General features: G+C 48.3%; 1 protein-coding gene across 1 annotated transcript in view; it reads left to right on the forward strand.

Annotated features, from left to right (window-relative positions):
- The window catches only part of PDE6B (phosphodiesterase 6B), a 38,556-nt gene that overhangs the window by 17,174 nt on the left and 8,051 nt on the right, over nt 1–13,331 (forward strand). The window contains exons 3-12 of the mRNA XM_084760714.1: nt 423–512; nt 7,384–7,524; nt 7,607–7,681; nt 8,099–8,163; nt 8,768–8,834; nt 9,039–9,086; nt 10,536–10,685; nt 10,951–11,094; nt 11,456–11,521; nt 12,148–12,294. Of these exons, the coding sequence (XP_084616840.1) occupies nt 423–512; nt 7,384–7,524; nt 7,607–7,681; nt 8,099–8,163; nt 8,768–8,834; nt 9,039–9,086; nt 10,536–10,685; nt 10,951–11,094; nt 11,456–11,521; nt 12,148–12,294 (993 nt within the window). The remainder of the gene's footprint in view (nt 1–422; nt 513–7,383; nt 7,525–7,606; nt 7,682–8,098; nt 8,164–8,767; nt 8,835–9,038; nt 9,087–10,535; nt 10,686–10,950; nt 11,095–11,455; nt 11,522–12,147; nt 12,295–13,331) is intronic.

Consider the following 13,331-nt stretch of genomic DNA (forward strand, 5'->3'; position numbering starts at 1 on the left):
ACGTGCACGCTGTTCTCTCTCTCTCTGTTCTTGTGGAGAAGTGAGCTGTGTCCCTTGACAAGCCTAGGTCTGAGTAGTGTCCCTCTGTTGATCTGAGTGTGAGAGCTGTGCTTATCCAGAGGCATAGCCATGTCTGTCTTCAGATCTCTGTGTGTCTCTGTTTATCTGGGCGTGTGAGCTATGCCCCAGCTGCTCACCTCTGAGTATATAAGTCATGTCCCTTTGTGAGTGAGCCCAGTCCTTGCCCCACAGGACTGAGCTTGTGTGTGCAGGGCCACATCTATGAGTGCTAAGTATAGCTTACCGGAATGTCTGCATGTGTGTGGCACTTCCTCCAGGGCCTTTGCCGTTTACCTGTCTTCTGTACCTGTGTCTTTGAACGTCTGGATTTCTGATTCATGCTGTTATAATTGTTGTTTCAGGTTTTCACAAAGTACCTGAATTTTGCTACGTTAAACCTGAAGATCTATCATCTAAGCTACCTCCACAACTGTGAGACACGCCGAGGCCAGGTACCCAAATGCCCCGGCTGGGCCTTCCCCAGCCTTCTACCCTCATAAGCTGTTTTGTCTTCATGAATGGCCAAGGCACTGTGCTGTCCGGTCAAAGCCTAACCCTGGCCTAACAGGTCCAGATGTTCCTATCCATGCCACTGCCTATAGGGGTATGGGTGCTGTGCTCAACTAGGCAGGCTGGGTGTGAGGCAGAAACTGGAAAGGCCCTCTGCTCATGACCACAACCTGGCCTAGTAGGCACAGCTTCCTGCAGAGCCCCAGACAGAATCCACTCTCCTCAGATACTGACACAAATGTTTTGAATAACCAGGGTGAATTGTAAATTAACTAAGCACAGAGTCTCCTTGTGGGATTGGGCCTGACAGATAATCTGGAATCTGTTTACTTTGCATGTGATAGAAATTTGAGTATCCAACAGGGCCAGTGCGCTGTGGGGTTGAAACACGTCAATGTGCTATTTGCTATAGCACAAGAGCTCAGAAGAGGCCTCACGGCAAAGCGGTTCTCCTACAGCCTCGGCCTGTGAGAAACCCCAAACACGCTGGGTGCGATAGCGCATGTCTGTATCCCAGCACTCAGGAGGCAGAGGCCGGGTGTCTTAGTCAGTGTTCTATTGCTGTGGAGAGATACCAGGCCCACAACAACTCTTATAAAGGAAAGCATGTAACTGATGGCTTGTTTACAGTTTCAGAAGTTTAGTCCACTGTCTTCATGGTGGCACGCAGGCAGACATGGTGCTGGAGAGGGAGCTGAGAGTTCTACATATGAATCCAGAGGCAGCAGGAAGGAAGAGCTGTACGGCCCGGCTTGGGCTTCTGAACCCTCGAAGCCCTCCTCCAGGGACACACTCACTCCAACAAGGCCACACCAGGCATCCAAATCTATGGGCCTACGGGGCCAATCTTATCCAAACCACCACACAGGGTAACCACAAGTTTGAGATTAGTCCGCGATACAAAGCAAGATCTTGTCTCAGAGACAGGGGACCAGAGAGGGAGGAAGGGAGGGAGAGAGGGAGAGGGAGAGGGAGAGGGAGAGGAGGGCAGAATGGAGGAAGGGAGCCATCTTGAATGGGTGGTAGGACATTCTGTGCCTGAGACTGGGAAAGTCCATCCTAACAAGCTGACTTTGGGAAATGTTAGATAGCAAATTACATCATGTTTCCAAACTCCTTGCTCTGTCTAAAATAAACTACTCTAAACCTCATAACATACACATACATTTATCCCAAGCACTTGCCAATCTGGTCCTCGGAGGCTTCTTCCTCCTTCTCCTGTCAACTGTCAACCGTTTTCTCTCTCTTTCTCTCTTTCTCTCTCTCTCGCCCCCCTCTTCTCCTCCCCCCCCCCCCCCCCCCACTTCCCGCATTCTCAACTATCAATTTTGGCTCTTCCCCCTCTCCAGGAAGTCCCGCCTTCCACTTCCTGTCCTTCTGCCCAGCTGATTGGGTAAGCAGTGCTTTATTGACAGTTGTTACATCCACTCGAGACATTGCTCCACACAGGGCCATCTTGATGGTCGCTTGTCAAGAGATCTCTGGCACAGATTCTTCAGGCCCAAGGCAGAGCCTGCCTCCATTGGTCAACCAAATATATGCTTGGGGAAAAAAAAGTGAGTCTTCTGGTTAGGGATGTTGCTCAGTTGTCAAGAGTGCTTCCCTTCCCTACCATGCCTGGAAACCAGATTCAATTCCCAGCACCACATAAAACCTGATATTGTGGTGTTTGCAATCCTAGCACCTGGGAGGTGAAGACAAGAGGATCAGGAGTTCAAGATGATCCTTGGCTGGACAGCAAGTTCAAAGCCAGCCTGGGCTACACAAGACTCTCAGGAAAAAAAATCCACAAACATTTAATATCTCCACACTAATTTTGATATTTTGTGCTTTAATCAGACTTTTGAGCTTTCTAGAGACTGGGGAGACAACTCGGTTTGTAAAGCTTTCTACACAAAAATGAGGACTTGAGTTTGTTCCCCCAGACACAGGTGAAACGCCAAGCATGGTAGTTTGCATCGTAAGCCCAATTCTGAGAAAGTGGAGGCAGGTGCCTCCCCTAGGGACTCACTGACCTGCTGACTTTCCAGATTTACCTCCATACACATGCACATCTGTGCACACATATGCAAAAGGCTGAATTTCTACAAGTACATCTTATACATATTTTACTAGATGTATACCTAAGTATTTCATTTTGGAACGATAATATAAGTGGTGTTGTGTTCTGATAGTTTCATCTTCCAATTGTTCATCGCTGGTGTGGAGGAAAGCAATGGAATTATGTTAACCCTATAGTCTGTGGACTTGCTAACACTTACTAGTTTCAGGTTTTTGTTATTGATTTTCTGCTATTTTCACATAAATACTCATATCACCTGTAAACAAAGATAATTTTATTTCTTCCTTATACACATACACACACACACACACACACACACTTTTTATAATATTATATATATATACTTTTTTTTCTTTTTCTGGTCTTACTACATAAGCTAAGATTTCAAGTTGGGATGTTTTATATGAGAGAAGAATCTATTTTTAGTAATAAAAAATAGATTTCAGGTAAACTTTGCTTCCTCATTCCAAATCTTAGAGAAAGACAGTTATTAAGCGTGATTTTATACTAGGCGTGGTGTTGCAGGCCTTTAATCCCAGCACTTAGGAGGCAGAGGCAGGTGGATCGTTGTGAGTTCAAGGTCAGCCTGCTCTACAAAGTGAGTCCAGCACAGCCAGGGCTACACAGAAAAACCCTGTCTTAAAAAAAAACAAAACAAAAAAAAAGATTTTACAGCAGAGTGTGATGGTGTATACCTTTAGTCCCAGCACTCAGAAGGCAGAGGCAGGCAGGTTTCTGAAAGTTCAAGGCCAGCCTGCTCCATGGTGTAATTGGACTTCTAGAGGCTGAGGAATGATGTCATCTGTTGGGCTTTCATAGGATTTTTTTCCATCTAATTGAGGAAATTTACTGTACTTCTTGTTGCTGACGTGTTCTATCTTGAATGAACATTGAATGTTTACAAATTGATGCTTCTGCGTCATCAACTGATAAGATCATGCTGCTTTCCCCTTTAGTTTGTTAATTTTCAGGTTGTATTGGTTAGCTTGGGGTTTTGGTTTGTGATGTGTTTATATGGAGCTGTGGTCTTCCTGCACTTTGCAGCTAGGTCTTCCCCTGCTGGGCTTCAGCAATCCTCTCGCATTAGGCTGTGGATGCACACCAGCATGCCTAGTTTATAGTAACTGAGTTTGGAATGCTGAGCTGGTCTTACTTAATATTGGTCATGGGGTATAATTACTTGGTAAGCAATGTGATAATAATTGGGGTAAAAAATTAATAACAATTATATTATTGTTACGTTATTAGACTGACTTGCCAATATTCTTTTTTTTCCCTCTAAGACAGTGACTTGCTGTGTAGTACAGTTTGCTACATAGCTCCTCCCTCCCAGCTACTGGAATTATAGGTTTATACTGGTCATTTTGCCAATGTTCAATTAAGAATTTTGGTATCTAGAGCCAGGCATGGTTGTGCATACCTTAATCACTGCACCTGGGAAGCAGAGGAAAGTGGATTTTTTAATAATTTCAAGGTCAGCCTGGTCTACGTAGAGAGTTCCAGGGCAATTAGGGTTATCTAGAGAGACCCAGTCTCAAAAACAAAAATAAATATTTTGTATCTATGTTAATTAGCTATGTGGATATACAGCTTTTCTTCCTTGCGATGTCTTTTTTTTTTAAGATTTATTCTATTTTAAAATTATATATAGGCATGTAATGTGCTTACAAGTACAATTGCCTGAAGAGGCCAGAAGCGTTATGTCTCCTGGATCTGGAGGTACAGGTAGTTGTGAACTGCCTCATGTGGGAGGTAGGAGCAGAACTTAAGTCCTCTGCAATAGTAGCACATGCTTTCGGCCACTGGGCCATCTCTCCAGCCCTAATCCTGTGATGCTTTTATCTGACTTTGCTCTCTGGGTGGTGCTGGCCTCAGAGGGTGCGTTAGGCTCTGTTCCCCATTCTGAGGCAGAGAACAAAATCAAATTCAGTCTCTCTCACAACACACAATGCATCTGTGAGCCCCAGGCATTTTACCCACACCCCAAGAAAGCCGTCACCTCTGCGATGGCCATCAGCAGAGTCCACTCTGACACCATCTGCTAGGATACAGTCAGAGAGACAGTCAGACGTAGCCAGCCCCAAAGGCTGTCCCACTTCTCGTAAGAACGCCAAACTCTAGTCTGTTGCCTGAGTTTCTGACTGATCAGCTATAAGGTAAATATTAGTTCATTTTCTGCTGCTATAACAAATTACCTGAAGCGAGGCATTTAACAAAGAAAAGAGACTTAGCTCAGCTATGGAGGTTGAAAGGCATGGTGCCTGGCTCTGCTCAATTCTCACGGAGTCCTCCTGGTACCTTTGGGCTCAACTTGGGGACCTGGGAGAACACGGTTCAGCCATAGCATTTCTTCAGCTGTCATTTTTGTTTGTTTTTTATTGTTGTTATCTAGGTTTTGCTCATTTGTTTGTTTGTGTTTGCTTGGAGTGGGGTGTTTGGTTTTGACTTGGGTGACACGGCAGGCCTATGAAGAGCTTCTTCTCTGAGCCGAGAAATACCTGAGGGCCAGGGTCGTCCATCAAAGCTAGAAGAAACTATCTAGCCGACACTTAGCCTGAGGCAAGGGCAGCCTTACACCGGCCATCTGGACTCTATCCAGTCTAGGGGCCCGGGAGCATCCTCTGCCTCAGGTGAAGGCCTCTTTTTTCCTCATGACTGCTGTCTGAGAGGTTTTACCCCTGCCTGCTCCTCCATCCCTTTCTCCAAGGCATGAAGGGAGCTACCTAAACCCTAGCCTGCGGTTCACAGCCAAGTCTACAGTGTATCAGTGGGCCTTTCTGGCACGGCCCTATTTTGTACCACCCCCTCTGTAAGTCTTACCAGGCCTCTGCATCCCCAAGAAGTCAGACTTTAGGAAGAGAGGAAGAGCAGCCCCGAGGCTCAGACTTTAAGCAGCATTTGCGGAGTCCTCCCTCACAGCTCTTTCTGGGCTTTGTTTGGTTATTTGTTTTGGGGTGCTGGAAATAGAGACTAGGGACTTATGCATGCTAGGTAAGCTCTCTACCACTGAGCCACATGCCCAGCCCTCACGTTGCTCTCCGAAGAGAAACCTCTACGCTGAGTACAGACTGGCTCTGAAGGGCCTGTGGCCTAGCCTAAGACACATTGTCTTTCTTGTCCCTGTGTGGTAGGAATGCTGGTTACTGAGCATTGAAACGTTTTCAAACTCTCCCTCACCATGTTCCCCAAAACCTGCCTCTGCCTCCCGAGTGCTGGGATTAAAGGCGTGCGCCACCATGCCTGGCTCACATGATTTAATTTTAATAACAACTGTGTTTTTAACACCTGAATCCCAGGGTTCTTAGATATTTGACAACCAGTCCTTAATTCACGATAAATTAAGGGCCTCAATACTGGTGCTAGAGAGGACCAGGTCGTTACTTTCCTATTGCTGTGATAAAACACCATGGACCAAGGCAACTTACAAAACAAAGTGTTTCATTTGTGTGTGTAGTTTAAAAGGGTTAGAGTCCATAATAGCAGAGCAAAGCCATGACAGTCAGAACACTTGAGAGCTTAAATCTTGATCCATAAATAAGAGGCAAAGAGATGGAGACAGAGAGAGAGAGAGAGAGAGAGAGAGAGAGAGAGAGAGAGAGAACACCAAGTATTTTTCTGAGATACAACAAATGTCACTGCCTTTCCTCTCCCCACATCCTAAGAACAGGAGCCCACGCCCTTTTCAGTCCCGAGACTACCAAGCCAGAGTGGCCACACTTCCAGGTTGTGGCCCTCACCTTCATGATGGGGAAGCACAGCTGAGGTGCATCAAGGGTGAGCAGAAATCATCCGCAAATAAGGCAGGGCCAGAGTGTTAGAGGCGGACAGCCAGGGCTGCCATCTCAGGGCTGAGGACTGTGGTTTAAGACGTCCAGGGCTGGGCTTCGGGTGTGAAGGTGAAAATGCAGTCCTGAGGCTGTCACTATTCATGTCTCCTGGGAAACTGCAAGTAGCGTGGAGAGGGTTGAGTGCGAGCACGTGAACACATGGGAGCCAGAGGCCAACGTGCAAGGACTGATGGCGCTTCTGCGGCAACAGAGGCTGGGTCACCCGAGCAAGATGGAGACTGGGAAGAGCTACCTCCTATTGAAGGCTATGGGGGCAATGAAGGAGGAAGCCACCAAGTAAGGCCCATGGAGAAGGGATTCTGCTATGGACCAGGCCCACTGTGAGTCTGAAGACTGACTGGGCTGCTGGGATATATTGCAGGGACTTGCGTTTGAGAACCACGGCCTCAGCTTGGGGAAGGAGATCCCTGAGCCTGGTCTGCCCAAGGACCAGTGTGGGTATTAACAAAAACAGCCGCTTTCAGATTCACCCTGCTGAGACACAAAAGTGTCTGCTGCTTACACTGCAAACAGTGGTGTCCCAATAGCTAACTACAGAGCAGATGACAGTGGTTACTTGGATCTCTGGCTTTTAAGCTCACAGTGACTTCTGTTCCCACTCATTTGCTCCTTCACTGAGCGTGAGGCCAGCACTAGGTGGTAGGTAAGAGTCAGGGTTACCACCTAAGCAAGCCTGGAAAACTCGCCAGCCAGAGGGTTTCCAGGGTCCAAGACACAGGTAAGACTGTATTCACAGAAAACCTTGCGTCACATACCATCAGTCAGTCTCCTGGGTTCGGGGCCGGGTGGGCACCCTGAAGGAATTATGCTCGAAGTGTTTGTGATACCAATTCTGAGTGGACCCCAAAGCTTCTGAGGCCAGATAAGTTGGGGCCACAGGCCAACATGGGTACCACCCTCCAGGTGCTTCTCTGGTCAGCCAACAAGGTATTTGAAGAGCTGACAGACATCGAGAGGCAGTTCCACAAGGCCTTCTACACCGTCCGGGCCTATCTCAACTGCGACCGGTACTCCGTGGGCCTCCTGGACATGACCAAGGAGAAGGTAAGGCGCTCTCCTTCCCCAGGCGCCTTCTCCCCAGCAAGCCCCAGCTCAGGGGCTGAGTGTGTCTCTTTCCTCTTCCCAGGAATTCTTTGATGTGTGGCCTGTGCTGATGGGGGAAGCCCAGCCATACTCAGGCCCACGAACACCCGACGGCCGGGTAAGTCAAGCTGTTAGGTGGTAACCACCCCACAGTCTGTCTACACTGAATCCAACTCCATGAAGAGGGCGAGGAAACAGTGTAGCCACCTGTTATCATGCACTGGCCTAGTGAGGGTGGATTCTCTAGATCTGATTTAGCTTGACGACAGAGCTCCTATAAACGTGGTGAACATGATTGCACATGAATTTTAGTGTATGTGTGGAGTATGGGCCCAGCTGGTGTGAGGTCAAGTGAGGTTAAATGGGTACACACACTGTACATATATAATTACATGGGTGCTGTAAATGTGTCATCTGTGGGTGTGCATCCTTGTGCAGGGATATGTCTGGGTGGGTGCTGTTCTCTTTTTATAAAGAAAGACTCCCCTGAGAAGCTGACCAGGATTCCCTAGACTGATTTGTTGTTGTTTCCCAGGAAATTGTCTTCTACAAAGTTATTGACTATATCCTCCATGGCAAAGAAGACATCAAAGTCATTCCGTGAGTACTGGGGTTTGACAGGTGGCTCACCCCAGGATGGGATACCCCCAAATCCAACCTCTGAAGTAGCCATCTCTGGGGCTTCTATGTAGAGCCAGCAGGGCCTTCCCAGGACAGTGAGGAGCAACGGGAGCAGGTGAATAGGGAAGTGGCCAGCCTAAGGCACTGGGCTATCTGAAACATCTATCTAGGGACTTGGGTGAGCTGTCCAGGTGGCCCTATCCCAGCCTAAGGTGAGGCCATTGTCACACCCCGAAGAAAAGTCCAGTGCAGAGCTCTGGCCTAGGGGACAATCATCCTTTGATTATGTGCCCAGTGACCGCATGATCCTATAAGCCTGTCGACATCCCAAACAGGCTCCAAGCAGCGGGTAGGATTCAGGTGTCAGGACTGAAGAACAGGTAGCCAACACTGAGTCTCCAGAGGCCGACTGAAGTCAGGAACCTTAGTGGAGGAGCCGCCTGCAAAGCGAGGAGCTCCAACATGGCAGAACAGAAGGAACCTCATCCTGGTCTCCTCCATCCCTCAGCAGCGCCTTAGCCCCACGCCACCTGAGCTCACAGAAGGGATCAAAGCGAACTAACTCACCTGTTCTTCTCCACAGCACACCCCCAGCTGACCACTGGGCCCTGGCCAGTGGCCTTCCAACCTATGTGGCAGAAAGTGGCTTTGTGAGTGCCCGTCCCCAGGCCTCGGCCTGTGCTTGCCTGTGCCGCAGTGCTGCTGGCGGGCTGCCTCCCGTTCAGCCTCCCTGCTTCTCTGCCGCTCGCTTTGCCCAGCCAGAGGCTCCTCTCCTGTAGGAAAGGCTAAGTAGGCTAACGCTTGTGCTTGAATGTTCATTTGCTCAGACTGAAATTACTTCTCATCCTTTCCAGATCTGTAACATCATGAATGCCTCAGCTGATGAAATGTTCACCTTTCAGGTAATCTGCCTACTCATTGACGGAAACCGCATTTTGCTAGAAAAGAGGATACTTTTTGTTTCAGAAACGACAGACTGAATTAGGTTTTTCCACTCAAGGAACAACTTGTCGAGCTGGAGAGACAGTTCAGTAGGTCAAGTGTTTTCTACAAAGGCACAAGGTTTCCAGCACCCACATAAAACACACACACACACACACACACACACACACACACACACACACATGCCTGATAGCATGTACCTGTAATCCAAGTGCTAGGTCAGGGGATGAGAAGCTGGCAAGACAAGATGATTCTGGGAGCTTAGTGGCTGGCTAATTTAAGCAATAACTGAGCACCAGTTTTAGTTAGAGATCCTATCCCAGAAAATAAAATGGCAAGCAATGGAGGAAAACATCCAGCATAGACCTCTGCATGGACACACATGGGCACACCTATGTGTACATGTGTATATGTTACACGTTATATGTATATATGTTATCTATACATACACACATAAAATAACTTCACTCACACCTGTAATCCAAGCACTCAGAAGACTGAGGCAGAAGGATTGCTGCACGTTAGTTCAAGGCCAACCTGGCCTAAAGTATTAGATTCTATCTTAAAAAGCAAAAGAAAAATAAAAGAAACAACTGGGACACAGTACAAGAAACGTGTGGCTGTGCCTGATTCAGGCCTACAGTTGACCTGGTTTTACGCGTGCTCAGTTAGGTTCAGGTGATCCTGGCCGGACTCAGGAGAGCTTCTCTGGCTAAGTGGACCCTGTGTGGTCTTAGCTGATGTTCACGGGGCTCATGTGGGCTCAGTAGGTCTCCGCTGTGTTCAGCAGAAGTCAGCGAATCTTTGGGCTCACTTTTGGCAGGACTCGGTAGAGCTTTACTTGTTATCACTTCTGAATGTGATCTAGCTGAACTTTTCCAGGCTGGGACTGTGAGGGTTCAGAGCTCCCCTGCTCACCTGTCTTCATCTCGTGTTTGGACAAACATATATCTGGGGCCACATAGCACTTTCCTGAAGGAGGTCATGTTAGCAGGGACGTCACTAACAGCCGCACGGAACTGGCCAAAAATTGCAATCCAAATTTCATATTGGAAGACTAGAGTGAACCAACCACATAGTGTTCAAAGTCCAGTGTAAAATGAGAATGTTTATCTACGTGTTGAGCTTTTAGAGCAAGGCTTCTCTGTACTTCTAAAAATATTCTTGGCGCCTAGAATGCCCACGAATCTGCTGTGGTGGGGAAACAGCCTCCTTCAGCCCAGAAAATGCTGACACAAAGCCTATGAGTATAAAGTTCACAGACAAGTGAGAGTGAGGAGACAGCATTCGCTCTATTAGCATGGCTTGAAGACAGGAAAAAAATAAAAAATAAGGTCTACCCCTGTCCCCAGAGCAGCAAGTCCTTACCAGACAATGGAACAGCCTGGTCCTTTCTCTGCTCCCTGCAGGAGGGGGCCCTGGATGATTCCGGGTGGGTGATCAAGAACGTTCTCTCCATGCCCATTGTCAACAAGAAGGAGGAAATTGTGGGCGTGGCGACCTTCTACAACAGGAAAGATGGGAAGGTTTTCGATGACCAGGATGAGGTTCTCATGGAGGTAAATACCCAGCACCATACCTGCCACGCGGTGAGACGTCAGCGGGCAGTGTCCCTCCCCACACACATCTGGACCCCGCTTAGCATTAAGTCAGGGAGAAGGGGATGAGGGTAGTTCCTAAAGCTGTAGCTCTGGAGGCCTCGTTGAGAGGCGTCCACTGTACTGTAGCAGTCTGAGAAAGTGGCCATTGAAGCACAGCGTTAGAACACAGTTAGCACTCACCAGAGTGCACGGCTGATGGAGTGACACTGCCGCCTACCTCCAGTCTCTGACACAGTTCCTGGGGTGGTCAGTGCTGAACACAGACACCTACGACAAAATGAACAAGCTGGAGAACCGTAAGGACATAGCCCAGGACATGGTTCTGTACCACGTGAGATGCGACAAAGATGAAATCCAGGAAATCTTGGTACTGTACCGTGCATTCTACGGGGTCCCTCTGCCTGGGTTAGGGTGACACCCCCAATGACACAGTCATGGATGGGCATGACACTGCTACTCTGTCACACTGATGTGACGGTTACAAGTGACTCAGTCATGGCCATAGGGTAAAGATGACACTTGTCATCCTGTCCCTTGGGGGGGAAAAGGTAACGAAGTCACTGTGTTACATTTGTGGGATGACGGGGTTACTGTCACTCTTTCAATCCTGGGAGTGAGGGTGATATCATCAGCCTACCACATGGGTGTAGGTGATGCTGTCACTCTGTCATGTAGGGTGAAGTGACACTATCACTCAGTCCCACAACTCACATGTTGCTCTCTCTTAGCCAACAAGGGATCGCCTGGGGAAAGAGCCGGCTGACTGTGAGGAGGATGAACTCGGGAAGATCTTGGTGAGAATCCACTTCCAGTGGACACAGCTGCTCTCATGAGTGGCAGGAAAGAGCCCTAGCACACACAGCACCTGTTAGTGCTACCTGTGTAGGCACGTCAGCTCTCCCCAGCAGAGGTGACACTCCAAGAGTGTCCAGCTGGAGTTTACTTGATGTCTGCCCTGCTGAGTGTCTCTGTCTAGTTTCCTGTCTCTTCTGTGTGTCTGTCCTACTGAACAGTTTTGGGGTTTATTAATACCAATGAGTTCTAAACACCAATGGCTCTGTGTGTTGTGAGTGTGCACATATGTGCCTAAGTGTCCATATAGGTAGGTCTGAGTCCATGTATGTGCCTCTGTAACTTTTCATGTAACTGTCTTTATGGTTTGCTTTTCCAACATCACTGCCACAAAGCCAGGCAAGCTTCTTACTGTCGGGTCACCCGATGGGAAGAAACAGCAGGATAAGACAGGTTGGGACAACATGAGTGACCTAGCTATAAACCTGCGTAGCTGGAAGGGAAGGCAGACATCACCGGAGATACCTGGGTGTGTGTATGCCTGGACACGGGTTCAGAGAAAAGAAAGGTTGAGACCCAGTGGGGGTGGGGTCTGCCTGCTTCCCTCAGCCCACAATCTCTCTTACAGAAGGAAGAACTTCCAGGGCCTACCAAGTTTGACATCTATGAGTTCCACTTCTCCGATCTGGAGTGCACTGAGTTGGAGCTAGTCAAATGTGGCATCCAGATGTACTATGAGCTGGGTGTAGTCCGCAAGTTCCAGATTCCCCAGGAGGTGAGGAGATATGGTTGGAGGTTCCAGAACAAGAGAAGGTGGAGGGGTGGTTAAGGATTATAGATCCCCTAAGGGATAAAATGTGTGTGGTGATGGGACGAGAGTGTCCAAAAATTCTACAGAGAGTGTTGGTGACAAACCTGTCCATCACAGAACCCGTGAAATACACTTGGTAAATATACCTAGAACAAGGAATGGATGGATGGATGGATGGATGCATGCATGCATGGATGATTGGTTGGGTGGATAGGGTGAATGGGTAGGTGGATGAATGGATGATTGGTTGGATGGATAGGGTGGATGGGTAGGTGGGTAGATGGGTAGGTGGATGGGTGTGTGGGTAGATGGATAGATGGATGAATGGATGATTGGTTGGATGGGTGGGTAGGTGGTTGGTTGGTTGGATGGGTGGGTGAATGAATGGGTGGGTAGGTGGACCGGTGGATGGGTGGGTAGATGAATGGGTGGGTAGGTAGGTGGTTGGTTGGTTGGACGGGTGGGTAGGTGGATGTAAAGTTTATTAACTAGGTGTTCTGAACAACATTTTTATTAGGACATCACAGAGAAATAGGGAGTTTGTCATAGGATCCTGAGGGAATTGCAGCAGCTGCTCACCAGAATAGAAAACGCACAGCATCTTTAGGTTTGCCTACAGGAGAGCCACTGGGGGTTGCCACTGGGAGGAAGGGAAGAGCTCAGTGCCTCCACCACTTTACTCCCTCTATGGGTTTCTCACTCTGGCCTGCATCCACCTCCTAACCTGGGTCTCCACAGCCCACAAGAAGAGTGAATACTCCTCTCATACACCTCAGAAAACAGGGGTGACACGTGGTGTTTCTGAAAGAAACTTTACTAAATCCTAAGGGAAACAGAACAGAAAAAAAAGTTCTCAAAGTATCTCACATCCCCAAGATCCTCTTTCCACTGTGGCTCTGGACCTTGGGGATAGAGTCATCAAATTTCCAATGGCTGGAGCTGTTCTTGGCTCTACTATGTGAGAGCCCTTCCCAAACAGGAAGAGGCCAGTGGGAACAAGG

This window comes from Acomys minous (genome assembly GCF_964271855.1).
Source record: "Acomys minous genome assembly, chromosome: 15".
Taxonomy (NCBI): Eukaryota; Metazoa; Chordata; class Mammalia; order Rodentia; family Muridae; genus Acomys; species Acomys minous.